Genomic DNA, 3,237 nt, shown 5'->3' on the forward strand with positions numbered 1-3,237 from the left:
AATTTTTGTGTAGGTAGGGTGATCAGTTTGACATGAAATGTCCCATATATATAAAGTTGTAACGGTGCAGCCCGCAAGCTGCATCGTTACGGCTACGGACCGTCCATCATCCGTAGCCCACCAAGGGCGCATCAAGCGCCGATAAAACTTTTATCGAAAACAACGGCGGTCAATCGCCGAACGGACCCCCACACCCGACCGTTCCGAATTTCCGTTAGTGGGGGCCCGCCGCCGAAACTGCCGATCAGTGATGCAAACTCGAGCCGGCCAGCACCCGAGCACCGCGGTAGAGGAAGCACGCACACAAACGAGAATCGTGACGTCACACGTACGTGTGCGCTTCGTCGTTCAGTTTGTAGAAGCGAGTGGACATACGTGTTCCGTCTCCTTTTTATCAAAGCGACGTTGCGCGCTTGTTGCGTATGACAACGTGAAATGCTTTTTCAAGATTTATGTGATCTTGTAAAAAGTAAATAATATTGATATTAATAAAATATCAGAACATTAAATGTTTATGAATTATTAATATGCGTTAATTGCGATAGTTAATACTTTAGAGTTTAATATTATGTTATACAGGGTGTCTCATAACTACCGCTTAATACTTTAATAGTATCTTTTGGAGATAAAATAGAGTAAAGAATCTTAATACAAAAATATCAAGGCTACAATAGTTTTTAAGTTATAAACGATCAAAGATGCTAATGATGTCGCGTAGGACGCTCGCCTGGCACGCTCAGGTCCGCAATTACACGTACACGCGTACCGATCTGTCAACTGCTATTGATTTTTACAAGTCAGGTGATATTGATTTTTACTGCACAGCTGATTTTTCACGGACGTGAAATGCATGTGGATTTTCGTTACTCCAAATGTGAGAGTTGTGGCTGTTAACTACTCCTTCACGAGTAAAACGTGACTCGTCTGTAAATAAAATTTTATGGACAAAACCAGAATCTTTATTTTCATTTTCCAATAATCATGTTGAAAATGATGGGAGATTATACATGAACATTACGATATACTTATTGTATTTTCTGTATCAGATTAAAACGCTTACAATAAATACAATGTAACGCATCTTTATTGAAAACATTTTCATCTAGAAGAATCTAATTTTATACATTGTTATTAGAGAATTAAAATAGAGATTCTGATTTGGTCATTAAAATTTTATTTACGGACGAGTCATGTTTTACTGGTGAAGGAGTATTTAACAGTCACAACTCCCATATTTCGAGTGACGAAAATCCACATGCATTTTGCGTCCGTGGAAAATCAGCTGTGCAGTAAAAATCAATATTACCTGACTTGTAAAAATCAATAACAGTTGACAGATCGGTACGCGTGTAGTTACGGACCTAAACGCGCCGGTTCTACACGATATCATTGACAATCTTTGATCGATTACAAGCCTAATTTAAATCTCAAATAGTTTTATTATTAATTATTGAGTGGTCTTCCGCGCCACCCATGAGGTGCCACTTATAGCGCGTTAGGTTTTTCAACGTGGACCTTCGCCGGTAGCCCTATTATACCACATTGTATTTTAAATAGTAATATATATTATATTATATACTATTATATACTAACACTAATACTTTTTTTGTAGTATACTATTTAACTATGCTATACTATATTACTACGCTGTACTTTCAGGCATTATATAATAAAAAAAAACCAATTTTTTCATTTTTTATTTTATTTATTGAATATTACTTAATAAAAATATTTTTTATTATTGTGAGGCCGCCACGGCCCCCTTTACCGCCAGGGCCTCCTCTGCCGCCACGGCCTCCTCTGCTGCTACGGGCGCATCGTCCTCCGGTACCGCCACGTTCTCCTCTACCGCTGGCAAAGCCTCCTCGCTGGCGGTACCAGCGGGCCCTAGAGCGGCCGGCTCCTCTTCTTTTTCTTTCTAAAAAATTAATAATAGTATTTACAATTAGATTTACGATTGTATACTCGTATATTAATTAATAATTGTATTGTATGAAGTAAATAACTTACTAGCTTTGTTTTTTGGTTGCTGCTGTTGCGGCTGTTCCTGTTGCTGCTGTTGCGGCTGTTCCTGTTGCTGCTGCAGCTGCTGCAGCTGATACAGCTGTTGCTGTGTTTCCAGCTGTCGTTGTTGTTGTGCTTGTTGCTGCTGCAGTATTTGCTGCAGCAGCTGATGCAAGGATGCACCTTCTTCTTGCGTAGTATGTTCTGTTAAAATAAAAAAGAAATATATATTTTATCAATTAGTAACATAAACATACAAAATAAATTATGACGTAGTTTTTTTAAAACATTTTTACGTCCGTTTTATAACAAAAATGAATAATAATAATTTTATTTATTACTTACGAGACAAATTGCCTTCCATTGCAAACGTTTTGCACTTTTGTCAGCAGGACACGGGTGCGGCTGACATGTAACAATAGTAAACCGCTGCGCGGGGCCGCGTCTGTTGTTCTATTTTTTGTTAAGAAGCACGGTTTATTTTTACTTCTATACTCTATATGTCGTTAATTTTTTTGACGTTCATTAGCCTGTGTAGTACTCTTGTTGGCTTATAATTGCGAGTAAACGTATTTCTTACACGTTTTATTAAATCGCAACGTTGATGAGAAAACTGAGACAGTCTCGACTGTAAGTTTTTCAATATATTTCCATATATTTCCTTGTTTTTTCTTCTTTTAATTTTCGTCTAATTTAATTCTTCGTCTTTGTTTCTTTTTTCTTCTATATTAAAATGTGCGATTCTGTACAAAAAAAATCTAAGCGAAGCTTTTTTGAAGGCTGGCTTAGCAATGATCGGTATAAATCTTGGATACGAAAAGTACCGTTAAATGACAGTTTTTTTCATTGCACTATTTGTAATAAAGATTTTTCTTGTAACACGCGCATTTCTAGACATGCGGATTCTATGTGTCACAAAAATAATATTAAAAAACACACATCTGTTTTGTTAAATAATAATAATGTAAGTTTTAAAAAAAGTACTTCTAATATACTTAAATTTCAAAAAGAATGGTTAGAAATGGAGCATTTTCAACCATGGTTACGTGAAGCATCACATGACGAAAAATTATTTTTTTGCTCCATTTGTGAAAAATACATGTCTGCTAAATTGTCGCATATTTATGATCATGCAGAATCCGTAGCACACACTACAATAGCTAAGAAAAAGAATTTAGAAAAAAAGAAAACAGACGAAGATGTTAATATGACAGAATCATTTTTATCATTTGA

General features: G+C 36.2%; 1 protein-coding gene across 1 annotated transcript; it reads right to left on the reverse strand.

Annotated features, from left to right (window-relative positions):
* Window positions 1-472: 472 nt before the first annotated feature.
* On the reverse strand, window positions 473-2,958 carry LOC137000565 (uncharacterized). The gene is made up of 3 exons (XM_067357577.1): window positions 2,350-2,958; window positions 2,011-2,208; window positions 473-1,918 (listed from the first exon to the last, which is right to left on the reverse strand). The coding sequence occupies exons 1-3, from the start codon at window positions 2,366-2,368 to the stop codon at window positions 1,716-1,718; spliced, it is 420 nt and encodes a 139-aa protein (XP_067213678.1). The 5' UTR covers window positions 2,369-2,958; the 3' UTR covers window positions 473-1,715.
* Between the last annotated feature and the right edge of the window lie 279 nt (window positions 2,959-3,237).

Source organism: Linepithema humile, chromosome 1 (assembly GCF_040581485.1).
Source record: "Linepithema humile isolate Giens D197 chromosome 1, Lhum_UNIL_v1.0, whole genome shotgun sequence".
Taxonomy (NCBI): domain Eukaryota; kingdom Metazoa; phylum Arthropoda; class Insecta; order Hymenoptera; family Formicidae; genus Linepithema; species Linepithema humile.

Bases quoted from the DNA above. Each gene is read 5' to 3' on its own strand.
- LOC137000565 (XM_067357577.1), bottom strand. The intron at 1,919-2,010 runs GTAAGTTATTTA...TTAATTTTTTAG, and splicing joins GCAACCAAAAAACAAAGCTA to AAAGAAAAAGAAGAGGAGCC.